The sequence below is a fragment of the Hemicordylus capensis genome, chromosome 6, assembly GCF_027244095.1.
Source record: "Hemicordylus capensis ecotype Gifberg chromosome 6, rHemCap1.1.pri, whole genome shotgun sequence".
Taxonomy (NCBI): domain Eukaryota; kingdom Metazoa; phylum Chordata; class Lepidosauria; order Squamata; family Cordylidae; genus Hemicordylus; species Hemicordylus capensis.
Window position 1 is genome coordinate 60,349,268 of NC_069662.1, and position 20,669 is coordinate 60,369,936.

Consider the following 20,669-nt stretch of genomic DNA (forward strand, 5'->3'; position numbering starts at 1 on the left):
CAGCTGTATGTGAGGTGACCTATTTCTTTATTTATGTATTTATGATCCCTTCTTAAAAGGGCAAAGAGGCATATTCTAAAGCGGTGGCTCTTTTATTTAGCAGTGGGAGATCCTATCCAAGACCCGCACATCGTCTTTCCAGTGGCTGTTGTGGTGTCTCCTTTGTGAGCCCTTTTTCGATAGGGAACTGTCCTGTTTCTTTACCTCTGTGAACCACTTTGGGAATATTTTTTGTTGAAAATCAGCATATACATATTGTTAATAATAATAATAATAATAATAATAATAATAATAATAATTTATAGAACTACAGTTTTGAATATTGTGAACATATTTTTGTACACACACTACTGATTAAATTATTTTAATACTGAAATGCAGAGTTACTAGTCTGTTTAATATTGTGGTAAAGCAACAGTGTTATTTTCTTTGCTTCAAATGGGCAGGGAGGTAACAGAGGTTTCAGAATCCATGGGGTGTGTGATATAAATATCTGATGGCTGATGGCAATGCTCTTAGCACTCACTGCTCTAGGCTGAAGGCAGTGGCTGTTACCCAGCCTTTCCTGGCTCGTATGAAGATGTGGAACAAGAGGTCTTGGTGCTTTCCGAGTTCCACAGCTCTGCACAAGGGAAAGGAAAAACCCAGAGGCGTATGTAGGGAAAATAGCGCCTAGGGCAAGCACTGAAATTGCACCCCCTTGCCAAACATCTGACACCCATCTTTCAGATAACTTTACCATAATATCAGCTGAAAAATACAAATCAAGCTCGTTAATCTTTTAATATTTCAAAAACTATTTAGCAGTGGACATAGCCAGACCAAAAAATGCTGGAAAACTACAAATTTCAGTATGCTGGGGCTCATGAAATACCCAAATATTATGTGGAGGGGTACTTGGAAAACTAAACAGAAGTGCTTGTCTAATTCTCTACTATGCATTGTAGCATCACTATTACATAAGTTTTTAAAATAAATGGAGAATTTGCCTTTTCCAGATATTCTGAAAATAATTAAAGGATATGCAGAGTAAACTGTGTCACTGCTTGGAATATATTCTTTCTTTTCTTTTCTTTTTTTTGCTTTAAATTTTTATTGATTTTAACAATATCTTAAACATCTCATTACATAGTCTTGGAATATATTCTAGTTTTTCAGAAAGACAGTTAAAATGAGAGAAAGAGAGCAAGAAACTCCCAGTGGGCCTTAATACTAAGGATTTCACACTGATTCAAAGACAAACTCACCATTAATAGCCATATTATTAAGACATCACATTTAATTCACTTATCACAAGAAGCAAAGTAAGAGCAAATGAATACAATCCTAGCTCATAAGCTTCAGCTCAGTATTCACAAGCCCTCTGTGCATAGTGCCAAACTGAATATGTGTACAGTGACTTATATTAAATTTAAAAAAAATTACCTGTAGCCCCTTTCGGGGGCTTCCTATAGGGCATGGTGGGGGGCTGCAAAGGACCCCCATCCTCCCACCAGCCTCTTAATTCACTGCTGCAGCCTGACCCGGGCTGATTTTTGGGCCTGTTTGGGACTACAAAGATCGGCATGGTGGCCATTTTGGAGGCCACCATGCATGCTCAAATGGCCTCTGCAAAGCCTAGCAAGGCCTAGGGCCTCGCAGGGACCATTGGAGCCTGTTCGGTGGCCATCTTTAAAAATAATGGTGTTTTTTTAAAAAAAATGGCTGCCAAAAATAAAATGGCCACCGCACATGCTCAAATGGCCTCTGCGAGGCCTGGCATGGCCCATGGCCTCACAGAGGCCATTTGAGCATGCGCAGTGGCCATTTTGTTTATGGCATCCTTTTTTTTTTTAAAAAAATGTTCATTTTAAAAAATTGCGCCCCCTTCAAGTGGCACCCGGGGCACGTGCCCTGCCTGCCCCACCCTAGATACACCCCTGGGAGCAGAGCCAGGATAAATGGGAGCACACACAAGAGGAGGGTGACAGAGTGTAGAGGAGCTGGTGGGAGGCGGTGGTAGCAGGCAGATGAGACTACACCTGCAGGGGGGCAGGGTGCCTACACTTGCCACCCTATGGTATAAGTGCCACCTGAGGCTGTCACTTCACCTTGCCTCATGGGGGAGCCATCCCATCTGGATTAAGAATGCCTTAGCCCACAATTTGCTGCCCTTGGCCTTCATCACCATGCATTTCTGGATGGCGAGTCTCCTCCTCCACAATTCCCACCATCCTTGGAGAAGATCCCAAGCTTTAAAGCCAGTAACTTGTGTCTCTGCTCTTCTACCTAGAACTCAGAAAATGGTCTGGGAGAAACTCAGCTAAGCAGGTGAGGATCTTTTCTGTCCTGTGGATGGAAACCACTTGGAACCCCATGTAAGAGTGGGATGGAAGTAGGATTTAAAATATGTGTGTTTATTTTAAAAAGGAAAAGGCCTTGCCTAAAACAACAAGCAGGATCTTTTGAAATGCGTCTGAGAGTGCTTGATGTGCTGCAAGCTTCTGGGCTCTGTTGGTGGCCATAAAAAACTCTGAAAGACAATATATTTCTGTTATAAGAAAAAGAGATTGGTTTGAGATATATCGGCATGTCAATTTGTTGCTGAAAACGGTTGAGCTAATGATCAATGCTAGCTGGGTGAATGTCTAAAGAATGCTGTAGCTTGGGCATGGAAATCAATGGGCCTGTTCTCATGACCAGCCTAACCCGGGCAAGGGCAGCCCAGCTGATGTTAGGCCAGGATTCCCGTGGATCCCGATGCTTCCTTCCAACCTAACCCTTCAAACCAACCCGGCTGTTAGCTAAGATTTTGCAAGCGCACCCTTAACCTGACTGCCAGTTATTGTGTGTCTCGTTGGGCTGAGTTCAGCCCTAGGAGATACAGAATCTGACAGTGCAATCCCCCATTGCATCACGCATGTAGTGCATTGTGGCATATTTATTTATTTATTTGTTTGTTTAACACATTTGTATATTGCCAAAAACGCAAGTCCCAGCATGCACCTACGCACCATCTACTTCCGGCCAAAGAGCAAACAGGATGGAAGGGAAGTATGCTGCCGCCCCATAGGACCTGTAAAATACCAGGCTCTGCCGGGGGGAAAGTGGAGGGAGGGGTAGGTGCACCCTCCCCTGCCCTTAAAGTGAGACACACACCCCAACTTTGAACTTCGAACCCCTGCCCCCAGTGTTCGAACCTGTTTGAAGGGCCGTAAAAAGGCCTCCGAACAGGTTCGTGCACATCCCTACTGCCCACTTCATTCTATCACCCCGATATCCCACCAGCCCAGTGTACCTTGGCTGGCATCTACATGAGGCTCAGCCACACCAACTCCTCTGGTACGGATCCCATGTTGGGGGATGATTAATTCCTGAATGCACAGATACTTCAGACATTGGCTCATGGGTGAAGTCCTCACTTCCTCCTCTTTGTTCTCCTCCTCTTCAAAACCAGATATATTCTGAAGCTGTTCAAATTGGGATTGTGAGAGCAATAGAGGGAAAGGCAGAGCAGAAGTCCCACTACTTCCATCCATCCCATGGTTACTTTCCCACCCTCATCCCCCTCAAGGTACACTGTAAGGCAGTTCACATGGCTCTGATTAGAATATACATATGTTTCTTCCTACCTGGGTAAAGTGCCTGTGAGGCCCTAGGCCTTGCTAGGCTTTGCAGAGGCCATTTGAGCATGCATGGTGGCCTCCTGGGTAAAGTGCTGGGTATGAGAGCTGGGTAGGAAGGCACTCAGCTCCTCTCCCCCAGAAATCGCTTCTCCCTCTACAACCTTTCCCTTGCACACAATCATACAACAGGAGCGTTGTATGAACTGCCTTTGTATCTCAACATTTTCTAGGTTACCATTAGTGACTAGGAATATTTCTAGCAACGATACTGTAGGCGAGCACAAAATGAGAGACTCCTCTCAACTCCTGAGTTCTCCACACACTGAGAATTTGGAGGGAGGAGGAGTCTGGCTTTGTGCCAGGCAAGCAGACATCCCTAGAGGAGCAAGTCGGCAACTATTAAGAGCAGGCTACCAGAGCCAGTCCACATGTGTAGACCCAATACATTGACAGTGGACAGCTGCGTATATGTTAGATCAAAGTAGTTCATCACTTCTCAGAGGTAGTGAATTCCCAGACCATTTATTTATAGAAGTGATTAGTAATTGGCAGACTTTTGTCTACACTCAGCACACAATGAGCTACTGGTTTGCTCTCTCACCTACCCATGGAGGGAAGTCATGACACTTAAATGAAGCATACCTGCAGACTTAGTATGAAAGCTTATTTTCACTGAAACTACAATGAAAACAGCAGGTTATCCTTACTGTGATGAGGCAACTAGACCAGCCATTGAAGCCAAGATAGTGATTGGCTAATTCTTGGCATTTGTAGCTGTGCAAAGTCAAGACTTGCTGTGGAAAGGGCCTCTGTCTGGTACAGATGGAAACCTGGATATAAATTTTAAAAAGAACTCTCAGTATATTAGAACAGGGGTTCCCAACAGGGGGTACTAGTACCCCAAGTGGTACTTGAAGGGTTCCCAGGGGTATGCAGAGACCTCCTGCCACGCTATTTGTTCCCCATCTGAAGACTGCTGGCTTGAAGCCAACATGTTCTCAGCGATGGATCTATTGTAGAAGGGGAGGGAGAAGGGTGAAGACTCTCCTCCTGTGCTTCTGATTGGCTGGCTACGTGCTGAAGCTCAGCGTACTCCTTCCCTCAGCCTGACTGATGGAAAATTAGCACCAAGTTTAAATGCAACAGTCATGAGTTAGGCTACTCCAGCCACAGGCTTAAATCCAGATAAAGTTAGTCATCAGCAGTCTTGTTGAAATTAATGGGACAAGTTTATTAATTTCAGTGGGAGTACTCTTGAGTAACTTCGTCTGGATGTAAGCCAGTGACTGGAGTAGCCTGTCTCATAACTGTAGCATTTAAATTTATGCATGCATAGATACACAATAACCTGCGCTACACTGATGACGTTACTCTGATAGCTGAGAATGAGGATGATCCGCAAGCTCTAGCAATGGAAGTCAAGGAGCACAGTGAAAAAAATGGGACTACAATTACATGTAAAGAAGACTAAACTAATGACAATGGGTACAACAACCAGTCTCAGAATTGACAATGAAGACACTGAAGTGGTGGATAGCTTCTGCCTTTTACGATCGACCATCAACAGTAAAGGATCCAGTAATCAAGAAATACGCCACAGACTAGCACTTGGTAGGGCTGCAATGAAGGCCTTGGAAAGGATATTTAGATGCCGTGACGTGTATACACCTACAAAGATTAGAATCGTTTGGACAATGGTTTTCCCTGTGACACTCTATGGATGTGAAAGCTGGACTTTGAAGAAGCAAGATAGAAAAAGCATTGACTTTTGAACTTTGGTGCTGGAGAAGACTCTTGAGGATACCATGGACAGCCAGGAAAACAAAAAAATGGGTCATAGAACAAATCAATCCAGAATTTTCACTAGAGGCACAAATGACCAGACTCAAACTATCATACTTCAGACACATTATGAGAAGACCCAGCTCTCTTGAGAAGTCTATAATGCTGGGAAAAGTTGAAGGAAATAGAAGAGGACAACCAGCAACAAGCTGGATGGACTCGATTATGACAGCAATGAATGCACCACTGAGAGACCTTAAAGGCCAAGTTGAAGACAGATCACCCTGGAGAGAAACTAACTATGTGGTCACTAAGAGTCGACACCGACTTGATGGCACTCAATCAATCAATCAATATACACAACCACACACACACAATCTCTACTAGGGATGTGCAAAAAATTTCGGGCACAGAATGATCTGTGCCCGAAATGAGCAATTTCGGGTGATTCGGGGCCGAACCGAATCACCCCTGATGTCCCCCGATATTTTTCGGGCCCGAGCCGAATCACCTGAATTTCGGGCTCGAAAAATTCGGGTGATTCGGTTCATGGTTGATTTTGGGGGATTTTTTGAAGTTTTAGTGACTTTGGGGCAGTTCGGGGGCATAGGATGGGATCTGGGCAAAAAGAGTGGGGTGGGGTGGTAGTGCCTAATGGGTGCAGGCTACCACCCCAATTTCAGGGGGATCGGGCAAAGGGCTGATTTTTGGGAAATTTCTGAAGTTTTCATGTCTTTGGGGCAGATTGGGGCAGAAAGTGGGGACTGGGGCAGAATAGTGGGGTGGGGTGGTAGTGCCTAACGGGTGGAGGCTGCCACCCCAATTTCAGGGGGATTGGACAAAGGGCTGATGTTTTGAGAATTTTTGAAGTTTTAGTGACTTTGGGGCAGTTTGGGGGCAGAAAGTGGATCTGCCGCAAAAGAGTGGGGTGGGGTGGTAGTGCCTAATGGGTGGAGTCTACCACCCCAATTTCAGGGGGATTGGGCAAAGGGTTGATTTTTTGGGAATATTTGAAGTTTTGGTGTCTTGGGGCAGATTGGGGGCAGAAAGTGGATCTGCCCCAAAGGAGTGGGGTGGGCTGGTAGATAGTGCCTAATGGGTGAAGGCTACCACCCGTCCCCAATTTCAGAGTGATTGGGCAGAGGGGTGAATTTTGGTGAATTTCTGAGGTTTGTCTTCATAAGGTGAAGTGTGCTAAATTGATTACTTCCTCATATTCATAGTAATTGAGAGTGTGAAAAAGTGAAAGTGGGGTCATGAGAGTTGTTTAATTGAAAAAAAATCTCATTTGCTATGATAGAATGAGAATTCACACCTCAGAAGTTTTTTCTGCCTTAAATTGACGAAAACCTTATTATGCCTATAGTTGTTCCTGCATGATTTTATATGCCCTTTTACGTATTTCTTATGCCTGATGAGCTATTATCGGATATTAAAAAGTCGCTTCAATTCATGCCTGTCCAACCTTTCATTTTTCTTTCTTTCTTTTCTTTTTTGCAGATCTCCAGGCAGGGAAATGCCACAGTCTTGCAAAACAAGACAAAGAAAAAACGGGGTTCACAGAATCAGGAAAAAGAGAGCAAAACCCCCCCAAAACCATGAACAAAAAATGAAGATTGCCTTTATGAAATTGCCAAAGTCACCTGGCCAAATGTGGACACACAAGACAGACGTGTCACCAAAACAATGCTAAACTAACACCTTATCCAACTGTGGTCAAACCACATGAACTGCCAGCCCACAATGAAAACATCTTCTAACGCATATAAAAATTAAATGACAAAATTCAAAGTGGAAATACAACATATAAGACCAATAAACATACAGAACAACAAATGCAAAAAGTTGTGAGTACATGCAGTTCAGGTCATAAGCCCTTGATTCAGAAAAAAAAGCAGGCAACAAGCTCTGTGATGACTGATGGTAGATGACAAATCAAACAAGGGAGAGAGAAGGTTCATTGAAGGTGAACCTTGAGGCTTCAATATGCTTGGAAAAGTTTGAATGTATAGTAATGTTACTCAGCCTTCATCCTGTATTAATGGGAAACAGCCCCTGATGACGCGCTTTGCGAAACAGCTACTTATCCCGGGGTGGCTGTGGTGTGCTCTCCCTACCAACTGCACACAGCCAGGCTCTGTTTGTCCCAACCTTGGTGGAACATGATATATATCGCTGCAATTTTCTCTCTCTGGGCAGGGGAAAAACTAAGGCATATACTTTTTTTCTGTTTAACCACCTCTTTTGCTTCTCACCTCATAATTGTGGTCCTCAGCAGACATATCCCTCCCATCACCCTAAAAGGAAAAGAAGAAATAAAATCATGTGACTTTATCTCTATCTGAAAAGAAAAGGCCTGAAATGTGCTAGACGAACATCCTTTCTTTTTAATTCTGCCAGTCCTATTTTAGCATACTGCTATCTTCATTTTGTTAAAAGTGCTGTGTTAAGAAAGTCTTTAAATCTCTACTGATGGGCAACAGAAACATAAATGTTCATTTAAGCTGAGATTTATTTATTTTTTTAAATTTCAGAATGTTGAAAATAGTTTGAAATGGGGAATTATTGCTTGCAGTGTATATACTCATTCCCACTTTCACTTTTGGTTAAGGAAGGTTGGAAGGGTTTTGTATTATCTTCAAGACCTGTGCGTTGGGCCAGAGGCAGTGGGCCCAGATCTGATTGGACAAGAGGCAGTGGGGCAAAAGAAAAGCAAAACTTAAAACAACTTTGGACTCTCTTCCATAGGATACGGAGACACCATCTGAGCAAGTTTTCTGACATTTCTCCTTGAGAGGAACCTTGCAATTTTCTTTGAATTTGTTTCTCCTTGGGAAGAGCCCTGAAATTCTCTTTCAATAAGGCACAATTAATAAACAAATGACATTATTAGGCGAAGTCAGCATAGTGTAGTGGTTAGAGTGTTGGACTAGAATCAGGAAGACCCAAGTTTGAATCCCCATTCAGTCATGAAACCCATGATGACTCTGGGCCAGTCATGTATCTCATCTGTCAGCCTAACCTACCTCACAGGGTTGTTGTGAGGATACAAATAACCATGTACACTGCTCTGAGCTCCTCAGAGGAAGAGCGGGATATAAATGTAATAAATAAATAAAAAATCTATCAAAGTAGTGGTGACCAATAAAATGTTCTGGGGATGATGGAAAATGTTCACTCTCTAGACTTCAGAAGTTTCTTCATCTGCTGCTGCTATGGCTCTTCAGCTGTTGACTTCAGATGTTCTGTGATGACCATAGGGGAGAAATGCCTCTCCCAAAGTGTGCTCCCTAGCAACCAGAGCCAGGCAGAACTAGCTGTCTTTGTCCCTGGAAAGTAGGGCATCTTCTGGGTAATTTGCAGCTCCTGGCTCTTCTCGGTGGCAGGGATGGTAAAAAGGGAGGCAGTTCACACATTCAGCTAGAACTGAAATGATTTATGTTCCCAAAATTTATCCTCTATGAAGTTTTATGGCAAATATCCTCTAGGTGTGCAAATGGTCCATGAATACTCTATATTCAATATTTAACACCCAAGGTTTGCAGCAGCAGTACATTTAACAGTATCTGATAGATGGTATGCTGGAGCAATCAGTGAGCCAGCTCTCACAAGTGAAAAGCGGCTTGAAGCGTCCTGCCCAGCTTTGGGAGCTGTGCATGCTCCTGATTTTCAGTTGTGTGCTTACAAAAACCTAGGTAGAAGGAGAGGGAAGTGATCGTGTGAGAGGCAGGGACTGGGTTGGATGGTGTTTCCTCCACCCACCCTTGATAATATGCTGGGCCCAAGTGCTGGGTGGGACGGTGCCATCCGACCCATCTCAGGGTCTTTGACAGTGTGTGACATATAGCAGGCAATGAGGCTAGGGCAGTGGGCTGGGCTGCGCGTGTGGCGTGCTGGGATCGAGCCCAATCCCGGCGCTGCCCCTATGCCAAGCCTGAGTTTTCCACCTGGCATTTAGCCCTAAGGGAAGGAGTAGCCGTGCCGAGTGTAGCATCTGCTCTAATGAGAGCAGCCACTGCGTTTGTTCCCCGGGGCACTTTGGAATGTGTGTTCTCACACAGCACAGCAAAGGGGAGGGCAGCCACTGCTTGTCCACTGGGGAAGGCAGGTGAGCTCCTGCCTTCCCCGCAGCGTACCCAGCAGCGGTCTCAAGGTCACATGAAAGTCCTCCGTATCTAACAACAGTTGATTGTTGACATGCAACAGCACTGACTAATGGACAGTAACATTCAGACAGCTTTTATATTAACTTAATGCTTTTGACATAACATTACAGGTCAGTTTCAAACGTTGATGCTCAAATTTAATTCAGACATCTAAACTGGGCAGATTTTGAGATGAAAATCCAAAGAGCAAAATTTGAAAAATTCAAAGGGAGATGAAAGAGCCATTGGAAATACAGTCACCCCTCTCCATTTGCTAAGGTTCCATTCTGGCAAAACCACACCGTTGGCAAATTCACAGTTGGCGAGGCAACATCATACTTTATTTACGGTCTTTGACCAAAATATAAATAAAAATCTTTACATAGTTAAAAGGGAAAATACTTCCTTATTTTTAGTATAGTCCCAATACACAATAAAGGAACGCGGGACGACCCAGGCAATTATAGACCGATAAGTTTGCTCAGCATAATAAGTAAATTGTATGCAAAGCACTTATGTATCAAGCTGTGTGAGTGGATGGGTCAGGAGGGCATTATAGAACCGGAACAGGCAGGGTTTACTGCTGGTAGGTCAGTAATGGATCACTGCATCGTATTACAACACTTAATAGAAAGATACGTGCATAAGAGGAAAACACCCCTCTATGCAGCCTTCATCGACTTCTGAATGGCTTTTGACTCTATATCTAGAGGAATTCTCTGGGCCAAGTTATCTAAAACTTCAATTGACAAAAGAGTATTGTTACTAATATATAAACTATATGAGAACTCAACCCTCTGTATACGGCTTAATTCTACAGGTCAACTTTCAAGGAAGATACCCATAAATAGGGGAGTTAGACAGGGTTGCATCTTAGCTCCCTTCCTATTCAACTTTTATGTGAACAGTTTAATCCAGCAGCTGCAAGGTTCGGACATACATGCACCTAAACTGGCAGACAAACATCTGTCTATACTCATGTATGATAATGACGCTGTAATTCTATCACAAACTAGAATAGGTTTAAAAAGAGCTTTGGGTGTTTTAGTAAGCCATTGCAAGAAGGAACAATTAGTAATAAACTATTCAAAGACAAAAATTCTTCACTTTAGTTCTAAACATCAGAATTTTAACTGGTCAATTGAAGATCACAATGTAGACCAAGTAAAGCAAATCAAATACCTTGGGATAGTGTTTCAATTCAACGGCTATAAAATGGGCCATATTATATCGGTAGTTGATACGGCCAAACGCAGTATTATAGCCATTTTGAAATTCTTCTGGTCCCAAGGAGGGAACTACATTCCTGCTGCCATTAAACTTTATAAGGCCAAAGTGATTCCCCAACTCCTTTACAGGACACAATTGGGACCGTATACCAACTTTAAAGATTTGGAAAAAATTCAGACCAGTTTTTTAAGAACTATATTTGGTGTACCCAGCTGCATTTCCAATTCAGTGATACGCATGGAGGCGGGCATACTGAAATTGGAAACCAGGGCTTGGCTCCTAAGGATATTTTATTGGTTTAAACTTCATCTGCATACGTCAGGGCTAATTCCAAAGCTTCTTGCGGCTGAGCCTCAGGCATCTCGGTCTAACAAAACCATAGATAAACTTTGCCAATGCGGCCTATCACCCACTCTATTATTAGAGAGCGGTGAGAACACAGCCCGCAGTCTAGTACGACAGAGATTGGTTGATATAGACATCCAGGAAGAGAAGGCTTGTTTACCATCTTTTTATAAACAAGTATATGCTAAGACAGATCTTGCCCCAGCAACGTATTTATTTACGATCACTTTGAGTTGGCGAGGCATTAAAATCTATGGGAAACAGGGGGTTAGGGAAAGGATGACCACAAAATGGCCTAAAAATAAAGGGGGAAAATACCCCCCCAAACTCCGCTTAAAAATCACAAAAAATCCTGTAATATCACCAAGAAGAATGAGCAGATCGAACATCTGGAACAATTTTTAACACCCCCCCCCAAAAAAAAATCACTCAAAGGCATTTTAAATTGGCAAGGGACAGCAAGGTCAGCAAGGATCACCAAGGGGAATGAACAGATAGAACCTCTGAGCCCTCCAAAATAGCTGAGACCGCCCCCCATCACTAAAAAACCTCACCAACTGCAGATACTCGGGTCAAGTTGGCAAGACCTGTCACAATTTCCTATTCGTATATACTCACAACCATATAAAAAAAACCATGGCTGGCAAGCAATGACTGTAGTTTGAAGGAAAGGGTTCCAGGGAAAGCTGGCCAGACACAGGCAAGGTAGAAGGTATAGTTGAGAAGAGGGTTGAGAGGAGATTATCAGGAAGGAGAGAACAAATCTATGAATGGGCACCAGTCCTGTTGGCTATGTGCTACCTCCAGTTTCAGATGGAGGATGCCTCTGAATACCAGTTTCAGGGGAGCAATGTCAGAAGAAAGGGCATGTCCATCTCCTGCTTGTGGGCTTCCAGGAAGCATCCGGTAGAACACTGTGGAAACAGGATGCTGAACCTATGGGCCTTGGGCCTGATCCAGCAAGGCTCTTCTTATCTGGAGATAGAAGGCCAATGCTCATTAAATGGCTGCCATGTGAACCCTCCCACTACTCATGTGTTCTGGCCCACTGTAAGATGAGAGAAGATGGAAAGCTTTTAACAGTAATGATGGCTAGAAGCCTGATGATGACTAAATGCTAACTGGGAAACAGCTTAAGCACTTAAGGAGAAGGGAGAGAAACCATCATGAAGACAAAAAGGTGGTTTTAAGTAGAGACCTTCCAAATTAAGTGGGAAAGGTAGGTGCAGCAGAAGATGAGGGTTGACAACTAGGAGGTTGTCATCTGAGAGATGGCCAGACCATGGGCAAGAGCTTTAGAAGTAGGTTCAAAGCAGCATTGCTACCTTGTTCTTTCTTGGAAAAGCTCCTATGTCTTTAACAGCTGCATGGCAAGCAGAAAGTCTGCCGGTGAAGTTTTCCCCCATATAGAAAGGGGGAGGGGTGAGTGAGCAAGTGAGTGAGCAAGCAGAGAGTGAGCAAGCAAGTGGCAGGGAGGGGGCGAGAGAGTGAGAGAGCAGCAGGGAAGGGGCGAGCAAGTGGCGGGGAGGGGCCGAGCGAGCGAGAAGGGAGTGCAACTACCCAAGCCGCTCCAGTCAAGTCTACAGTAAGATGCTGCTCTTGAATGAAAAGTGAACCTTCACGGTCAATGTTGCTAGGTTCTGCGCAGCAGCGTGCAAGATCCGTCAGACCCTGACTGCCAGCCCATAGATAGCCCATGATTTTAACAACTGACCAATTTATTCTAACATGTCTTTTTAAATACTTTTACTATCTTAGATTCTTTTAACTTATAGTTATATATGTACTTAAATATTTAACTATTTTTTAAACTTCCATTTTACTAGTCATCCTGTTAGAGCTGTATTTCCCTATAGACCAATTTTTATATAGATTGCACTAAATTGCTTATATTAGTTAGTTGTTTTTCAGTTCTAATAGTCTTATCAGCTGTCTTCCTTTATTTTTTAGCTATCCCGCTTTTAAATATTGTATACTTTTTAGACATTTTTATATTAATTGATAGTTTTATGCCTTTACCTATGCCGGTCTTTGATCATAATAAAGTTGGTTGTTTGATTGACAATACTATTGGCATGCATTTAGCCAAAGCCCATGGAACAAAAATGCTGTAAGCTGGGAGTGTAGAAGACTGAAGACCCCAGTTCAAATCTCAGCTCAACTACAAAGGTAGCATTGGACCATGTATGCCATCTTGAGCTCTTTGAGAAAAGGGGAGAAAAGGGACTGATGCTAAGGTTGGATGCTGTGAGTTTATTATCTGCCTGTCGGCTTTTAGTGACAGGCAGGATGGCAGGATGAGTTTCGGCTTCATCAGAGCCAGAAGACTGTGAGAGTGAGCCCAGCGATTCCTTCCTTCGGGGCTCCAACCCCACAAGGGGGTCCATGAGCTCTGAGGCTGGGCACAGGCCTGACAAGCACAAAGGCGTGACAGTCCATTCATTCAAAACTGCTGACTTGTAGGAGAGGTCAAACGCCAGGGAGGACAAGCCCTGCAGGTAACTCAGGAGGAACTCGCCCTCCTCTGTGTCCAGCAGCAAGGCTGGTGAGTGGTAAGACTCCGAGAGGCGGGCTTTTTCATGGAATAGGAGTTTCAGGTAGCATTTCATCAGGCCATCGTTCAGAGCCAGCCTCAGCCATGCACGACAGCAGCCCATGTCTGAAATTAACCCACACTGAAAGAAACACATTGGGTACTTGTCCATTTCTGGGTGCAATTCAAAGGGTTGGTTTTGACCCATAAGGCTCTAAAGAGCTCGTGATCAGGGTATCTTGAAGGAGGGTCTTCTCTGAAAGAAGCATGCCCATTTGCTTAGATGAGAAATGGAGACCCTCCCCTGGGTCCACCTGCCTTCAGAGAAGAGATCACTGGCACCCTGCCTGTGGAATGGCCTCAAAAGAGAGATCTTTGACTGACAGCGTCACTGTCATCCTTTAGGTGCAGAACAGGTGAAAGGACTATGTAGCCCTCGTGCACAAGTTCCACTTCCTGGCAGCGAAAATGGCTTTTGCAGGGAGGGGAGAGAAGTAAAACTGCACCCTGTCCCTCTCTGCTGCTGTTGCAATGCAGAACAAAGCTGGAGTGGTGTAAACTACTGTTGATGTAAAGCTGTGTATCGTATCAGCCAACTATAATAATAATGGCTGACAACAATAACAAAAACAACATAATAATGGCTAACATAAGTAAAATTGCTTATTATTATTATTATTTATTAATAATAAATAATCGTGGATAAGATGAAGAAAATTGCTCAAAATAGTCCTATTGAAATTAAAAATGTCTTTCTAATTTCAATGGGACTACTTTGAGCAATTTTCCTCCTCAGGAATAATAATAGAGGAGGAGGAGACAGCAGCTGGTGGAAGGCATTGTGCAGAGCAATTGGCAGGGTAAGAGAGAGTATTTAGACTGCAGTACTGGTGCTAAACTACCAGAGGGCACCCCCATATAGGGAATGAGACTGATTTAAAATGCAGAGACTCTAGAGGCGACATTAAAACAACTAGTCTGGAGAAGAAAAGGGGTGGCAAGCAGCATTATTAGGGGAGTGAGCATTTTGCTATACATTAAATACTTACAGAGATAAGGTAATTAGTGTTAGTTGATTTACTGTATATTGTATTAATATTAGTTTATTTACCTTATGAAGGAAGCTGAATAGGCCTGTTGTGACAAGAAGCAAATCTTTCTACAACTGTCTTCAGATCAAGAAATTCTGATGACTTTCCCTCCATATCCATGATATTCCTTTAACTAGACATTTGTCATGCAGTTCCTCAGGTAACTTTTCACTTGTTGGACGCATAAGAATCTTCTTTCGTGTGATGCAGAATACTCACACCATCCACACATAATTTGTATAGTTATCCTGTCCAAGACGATGTGGCAAAAAAGACTGGAGCTGGGAGAGAGGTCAGTACCAAGCCAGCTGAAATCAGCAGAGGATTTCATAATTGTCAGAAGCCTGTTAGTTTATTGGGAGGGCATGATGCCATCCAGATTGCAACCAGGTAGGTACAGGGTAACCCTGTAAAAGTAGCAAATAAAGTTTGGGGTTATCGCACCATCAGTCATTCATTTATTCACAGAACTGGATGAAAACCACAGGCACATGGGACAAGTTGAAGTTTTGAGGCTTATTTTTTGTCATTTAAATTGCCACAATTAGAGCAATCTAGACAGGACCAATGTAAAAACAAACACAAAACAAAACACCTCCACCTAAAATGATGCACAGGCCACTTCTCTTCCCAAAACTCATGGTTCTCCTCTTCCTGACCCCTACTGCACTCCTTGGAAGGGAACCTCATTTTATTGATTGATTTATACATTTATATTCCGCTCTTCCTCAGAGGCCATCTCATCCGCCATTACTATTGAGCAATTTTATTTATCATGTTAGCCATTATGATGATATTATTTTTGTTATTGTACATAGTTACGTTTCTCCTCACAACCCTGTGAAGTAGGCTAGGCTGAGAGAGAATTGACTGGCCCAGAGTCACCCCGCAAGTATCATGGCTGAATGGGGATTTGAACTCGGGTCTACCCGGTCCTAGTCCTGCACTCTAACCACTGCACCACGCTGGCTGGCTCCCATTAAAAGTATCTGAATCAGAATCAAATTTATTATGGTCAATGACAAGACAAATTTGATTCTGACTCAGAATATTGATATCAAATTTGATTCTGACTCAGATATCTCAATAAACATGAATATGTATGTATGTAATATTGACCTTGGTTTTTTTAAAGCTGTAATCACAAAGAAATGCAGTGGCAAAGTGGAAAGGTGCATTCAAGTGCAGAAGTGGGGGGGGGGCTTTTGCTCCTGGGAGCCAAGCCCAAGAAAACCACTCCCCCTCAAGTTGTGCTGAGGGTCCATCTACACCAGCGTGGTGTAGTGGTTAGAGTGCTGGACTAGGACCGGGGAGACCTGAGTTCAGCTCTCCATTCCTCCATGATACTTGCTGGGTGAACTCTGGGCTAGTCACTTCTCTCTCAGCCTAGCCTACTTCACAGGGTTGTTGTGAGGAGAAACTTAAGTATGTAGTACACTGCTCTGGGCTCCTTGGAGGAAGAGCAGGATATAAAATGTCAATCCTCAATCATCATCATCATCTTTCCTCATTGCACACTTGTTACCGCCGCACTCAAGTCACATCGTGATCAGGAAAGGAATGGGTATTTCAGAGATTTCCCTACAGATTGCACAAAGAAGGTACATAATGAGGAGAACCTGCCCTGGACACATAGTAAAACAAACAGTCTTCATGTTGGAATAAAACAGCAGCTAGAACGGCCTTTAGTTTCAGGAAACTGAAGCCCAGCAAGCCTGCCACATCAGGAACCACAACTTAATTTCTGAGTTCAATCCCTGGTGCAATCCTGGCACATACTTTGAATTCAAAAGCTGGACTGACATGACCGGAAGACTTTGAGGCTATCAAAGCATGCCCAGCTCCAGGCGTGTAGCTATGACATGGGCAGGTGGCGCAGCGGTACATGAGCCACTGATGCCTGGGTGGGCCACCTACCACCTCCTCCTGCCTCCCCTGTGCTGGGTGCTGGTCACTTGCTGCTCACTAGCACGGGCCACCGGCAGAAAGGGTTAATGGATGTGCTCTCCCAATGCTGCAGTCCTACTGCAGTGTGCTCATCTGCCAGCAAGGGGAGTGGGTTAGTGGGCGAGGGAATGAGGGAGGGAGCGTTGGCTGGGTGAGAGAGAGCGAGCGAGTGAGCGAGCGAGGGGGCAGGCAAGCAGGTAGGTGGGCAAGGGAGGGAGTGGGCGAGCAAGCAGGCACGTGAGGGAGGGCCAGGCAAGAGAGCAGGCAAGGGAGAGAGGGAGGGGGCAGGTGAGCAAGGGGGTAGAGGGGCAGCAGGCCAATCTTCAACTTTCCCCTGGGGCAACTTTCAACCCTGCTATATGCCTGCCCAGCTTCTGTCACACACACCCCTCCCCCCCACCATTTTTCTTAACATCCTCCTGAGTTCTGGAGAACTCCAATTCACTGGACATTTTCTTAGCACTTTGGATATGTGCAATAACAACTGTTTCAATCTGCTGATTTCATCAGCAGTGACAACTATAATATTTGCATGGAAATTTCCCCTTGAGGAAGGGTGGGGGGGCGGGGCGCGTAAAAATGCACCATATTCCACTCTTCTCGGTAAAACAATTTTCTTACCTGTGCCCTGACACGATTTTTGGATGCTAAGAGCAAAGTTCTGTTGTTCAGCCCCATTAAACTGAACGGGTCACCCTTTGCATTTATTTTTTAAGAAAACTGATTGTTTCATGCCTTACATTTCCTTGGTTTGACAGTTCCAAGGAATTATGAAATGTCAATTAGGCCATGTACTGGTGGTTAACGTATATGTTGTTCTCTTCTGCTATATAGGATTTGGCACTGATCAAGACTAGTCACAAGCCAGTGGCGGCTGTGGTTGCTGGGACTTGGGGGCGCTAGGCAGGGCAGGTGATGGGTGAAGCCACAGGTAGTGAGAGGTGGAGCCAAATTTGGGGCAGCTGCAGAGATGGAGCCAGGAGTAGGTGGGTGCCTTAACAATAACTGGCAAAGTGTTGATTGGTAGCTGATGAGTGGAATCAAAATACAAACACACACACACACAAGCACACACATTTCAATTGCTCATCAGCAGAAATATAGAGAAATATGGAAAACATCCGTTGCTTTATAGTGCTGCTTAAAAGGACTTCAGAAGTGCATAGATTTCTATCTAACACAACAGGATCAAAACCTGAGCATACACACAGGAAAAGAATGGTACAAGCCACAAGTAAAGCACAGAGCAGCTACACAAGGCTGCTTCTGTGGAGAGTAAATGCATTCTGAAGTCACCAGGGCAGCTTTGTCTGCTTGAGTATTTCAAAAAGGAATACTACTACTAATAAACAAGAACGAGAAGCAATAACTCTGAGCCCGAGTAGTACAGTGGATAGTGTGATGGACCGGAGTGGGGAAATCCAAGTTCCAATCCCCTAGATAAGCCACAGGCAAAGCAGAGACCAGCTACAAAAGTGGAGAACACGTGCATAAAAGGGCAGTGATACCTGCCTATTTAAAAATGCATCAATAAATAAAGAGAAAAACCACAGGTTTTTCAATGATGCTTGCAGCAGCTATGAACCATCACCTATAACTTAGAGGACACCCTGGAAGCAAAGATGCATGGGGACACCCTCCCCCTACGCCATGCCTGCTGAACAGCTGGGTGCCATTCTCTGCCTGCCTTGGGTGCCCACCACTTACCCAGGGTGTCCACCCTAGCAAGAGACAAATGGTTTTTATAGCGATCACATCTTTAATCTTTGCCCAATGAACCATAACCCCCAGTGGGCATATTAAAGTTACAAATACTGGCCACAATCCAGAGAAAAACCTGGTTAGCTCCTAGGACCACTCATTTTGCAAAATAAAAGTGAGCATGCTTATTAAAGGTAAAGTTAATTGTTAACTAGTTGTAATTGTTTTTATCCTGTTGTAAACCACCCTGAGCCATTTGGGAAGGGTGGTATATTACTCAAATAAATAAATAAATAAATAAATAAATAAATAAATAAATAAAGTGTGCCATCAAGTCGGTGTCGACTCCTGGTGAGCACAGAGTCGCCAGGAGTAGAATCCAGGAGGTAGAATCCAGGAGGGGTTTACCATTGCCATCTCCCATGCAGTATGAGATAATGCCTTTCAGTATCTTCCTATATCACTGCTGCCTGATATAAGTACAAGTGGGGATTCGAACTGGCAACCTCTGGCTTGCTAGTGAAGTCATCCTGCCTTAATCCACCCTGTGCCTTATTAATATTTTAAAAGATCTGGGACTTTTCATTTGTTCTTTGAGGTTGGTGCTACTGTCGCCCACTTCATAGCTCTTAAAGCAGCAGCAGGCTGCAGACAAGAGCTGTAGGGAACAACAGAGGGAGGTGAGGCAGTAGGCACATAAAATGGAGGCAGAGACAACATTGCTGACTGAGAAATATAAGGCGAGCCCTGCCCACTTTGCCCATAGAGAAGATCCACCCCTGTCACAAGCAACTAGTTATGGCTATCAACTGGATGGATGGCCAACCCCATTCACATCAAAAAATGTCTCCCACTAGTTCAATGGAACATCACAATCCAGCTGGAAATGTGCATCAGCAACACACCCAGAAAGCTGCTTATCCACACAGATCTTTCTTACTGGACTAAGATGAATGCGCAGAATCCCAATGGCATATGTTTGCACAGAACAGACATCATCTTGATTACAACATCAAGCTGTCTCCTAGAACACAATGAACTCATTTTGGCTAGTGACCAGCATCCTACAAATTCCCCTCTATCATTCACGAGTGGTGGCTTACTTGAAAAAAACCCAGATAGGCTATTTTGTTGACATATCTGGTTTCAACACTTAACACTGTTATTTGCTTATGACCTTTGAGGAAAATATAGAGTGCCTTCCAGTCACGGTATTTAACTCTTGACAAGAAGATAAAAAATCCACAGTTGCACAATGGAATGTTTCACCCTATACATACCAGAATGTCAGTGAAATCAAGCTGAAACAATGTTCATACAGCCCAGCAATGGGAGAAAAGAAGTTGTCTCTGTGTTAAAGACAGCAATCTTTAAAAATGTAATTTGAAAGACTAATGGCTCAAGGCACTGGACAGGGGCGGAGCTACCAGTATCTCAAGGTATCCTTGGAACACAGGCCACTCCACCCCTGGGGACTGCTTGACTCCCCTTCCCTCTCTCCCTTCCAGCTGACTAGCCAGCTGCTGCTGCTCCTGCTGGCGCCCACCCACTGCCCCACCCCACCATCGCTATCCATCAGCCTGCTCTGCCCAGCTCCTCACTGCCTTCCCTTGCTCCTCCTCCTCCTCCTCTGCACATCTGGGAGACATGTGTGAGAACTGTAAGATATTCCCCCTCATGGGATGGGGCCGTTCTGGGAAGGGCACCTGCATGTTTGCAGGCAGAAGGTTCCAAGTTCCCTCCCTAGCATCTCCAAGATAGGGCTGAGAGAGACTCCTGTCTGCAGCCATGGAGAAGCCACTGCCACTCTGTGTAGACAACACTAAGTTAGATGGACCAATGGTCTGACTTGGTAGAAGGCAGCTTCCTATGTTCCCATGCTTCCGATGCCACTTAACAGCACTCCCTGTTGCTGGCTTCCACCAGAAGTTGCGGCATACCCATGGCTATCTGGCAGCTGCTCGCGAACTCTGGCGAGGGCTGCCACACATAGGACTAGCCACGGCTATGCCTTAGATAATTAAATATATAGATATGTATACCCCACCCCTCCAGTACACTACTGCTCAGGGCAGCTCACAACAATAACTGTAACACTAAACTGAACTAAACTAAACTAAACCCAGCCCATCACAAAAGAGTGAGTGAACCAAGCATGACCAAGTCCCTCTCATAAGTAGCCCACCTGGAAGTGCCCCCCTTGTAGCTGTACCATCTTCTTGCCTTCTTGCCTCTCAGGGCTAAACTAGATGAAACAATACTGATCAGTGATGGGATCTCCTCTCTAGAT

At 44.3% G+C, this 20,669-nt stretch overlaps 1 protein-coding gene across 5 annotated transcripts in view; it reads right to left on the reverse strand.

Annotated features, from left to right (window-relative positions):
• Positions 1 to 413: 413 nt before the first annotated feature.
• Positions 414 to 20,669, reverse strand: part of LOC128331528 (RAD52 motif-containing protein 1-like) — a 36,790-nt gene continuing 16,534 nt past the window's right edge. For 4 of the 5 annotated variants that reach the window (XM_053265055.1, XM_053265058.1, XM_053265056.1 and 1 more), the window contains 3 exons: positions 4,313 to 4,435; positions 3,278 to 3,449; positions 2,376 to 2,512 (listed from right to left, as the gene is read on the reverse strand). In XM_053265055.1, coding sequence (XP_053121030.1) covers positions 2,397 to 2,512; positions 3,278 to 3,449; positions 4,313 to 4,435 — 411 coding nt within the window. In that variant the 3' untranslated portion in view covers positions 2,376 to 2,396. Of the gene's footprint in view, positions 623 to 2,375; positions 2,513 to 3,277; positions 3,450 to 4,312; positions 4,436 to 20,669 lie in introns of those variants that run through there. The other variant, XM_053265059.1, reaches the window with a different exon arrangement.